This window comes from Sinocyclocheilus rhinocerous, unplaced genomic scaffold (assembly GCF_001515625.1).
Source record: "Sinocyclocheilus rhinocerous isolate Xijiao unplaced genomic scaffold, SAMN03320098_v1.1 scaffold988, whole genome shotgun sequence".
Classification (NCBI taxonomy): Eukaryota; Metazoa; Chordata; class Actinopteri; order Cypriniformes; family Cyprinidae; genus Sinocyclocheilus; species Sinocyclocheilus rhinocerous.
The window spans coordinates 1,668,573-1,669,843 of NW_015650363.1; the positions used below are offsets into that span (position 1 = coordinate 1,668,573).

The 1,271-nt window shown below is 37.1% G+C and overlaps 1 protein-coding gene across 1 annotated transcript in view; it reads left to right on the forward strand.

Annotated features, from left to right (window-relative positions):
- LOC107711886 (outer dense fiber protein 2-like) overlaps positions 1 to 1,271 on the forward strand; it is an 8,667-nt gene that overhangs the window by 5,236 nt on the left and 2,160 nt on the right. Inside the window, exons 13-16 of the mRNA XM_016516965.1 lie at positions 193 to 340; positions 451 to 561; positions 646 to 909; positions 1,006 to 1,106. Of these exons, the coding sequence (XP_016372451.1) occupies positions 193 to 340; positions 451 to 561; positions 646 to 909; positions 1,006 to 1,106 (624 nt within the window). The remainder of the gene's footprint in view (positions 1 to 192; positions 341 to 450; positions 562 to 645; positions 910 to 1,005; positions 1,107 to 1,271) is intronic.

Here is a 1,271-nt window from a genome sequence, read left to right on the forward strand (position 1 = left end):
TTTCATTTTTGGGTGAACTATCCCTTTAATATTTTTGTGGGAATTTTGTGGCATTTGCTTTTTTTTTTTTACTTATAAGTAATACTCAATACACTTAATATTACATTAATGAGAATTATATATATATATATATAGTAATGAGAATTACTCAGGGGAATAAAATGGTTTTGAACAGCTTTTCTTTATTTTAAGTATAATTTCTTGTTTTTGTCTTTTGAAGTTGAGTGAACAGCTGCACAGTTGTGAGAAGTCCTGCACAGAGAGAGAGGGGCTTCTCAGCCGTCTACACTCCCTCACCTCAGAGAGCACAGCTACCAAACTGGAAAACCAGAGACTCAAGGCAATAAATAAAAAAAAATCTGTCTAGATCTAGACTTTTCTTATTCATCCAAAGCCATTTAAGCTCGGATTTAGATTTTTGTGCTTTAACTTGCATGTCTCCTCTTTTAGAGCACTCTGTCAGCCACAGAGGACAGGCTGTCTTTGACTCAGTCGGAGGTACAGCGGCTGAAAATTTCTCTCAGAGACTTTGAGAGTCTGGTAGAGGGTTACAAGAGTCAGGTGCTTTTAACATATCACCCTCACAGCTCATTACAGTCCATCTTCACTGAGACATAGTACATTAACCCTTCGTAATTCTTGCAGTTGCAAAAGACATGTTTGGAGTCAGAGGAATACTCTTTGAGGCTGGAGATGGTGGAGAAGGAAGCACAGAGTGACCGCGAGGAGATGGAAAGAGAGATGGAACAGGGCCGCAAGCAGCTCCAGGCTCGTCTGAAGGAAATGGAGATGCTGCGTGAAGCTCTGAAGCACTCGGAGGATGAGTTCAGGGAGGTCAGAGAGAACATGCACATCCAGGACAGGAGAAATACAGAGCAGAACAGCACTCTGTCTGAGCTCAGAATCAAGGTGATCACACATGTGTACTCATGTTTACACCACAAATATTACAGTGAAATCAGAAGGGTTTTTAATTTCATGATGCATTTTCTTTTTTGTATGTAGATGGAGCAGCAGAGTTGTAAAATAGAGAATCTCCAGGAGAAGAACTTATTTGTACTTGAAGAAAACATGCAGCTGAAACGCTCCATAGAAAGCACTGAAAGGTCTGCTGCACATCTGCTCTAATATAATATAATAAATATAATATAATTTAATAATATATTTTTAAAAGAAATTATGAATAATTGATAATTATATTTACATTTCCTTTTATAATATGCAGCTGAAATGCGTATTATAAAAGGAAATATAATATCATAAATATATTT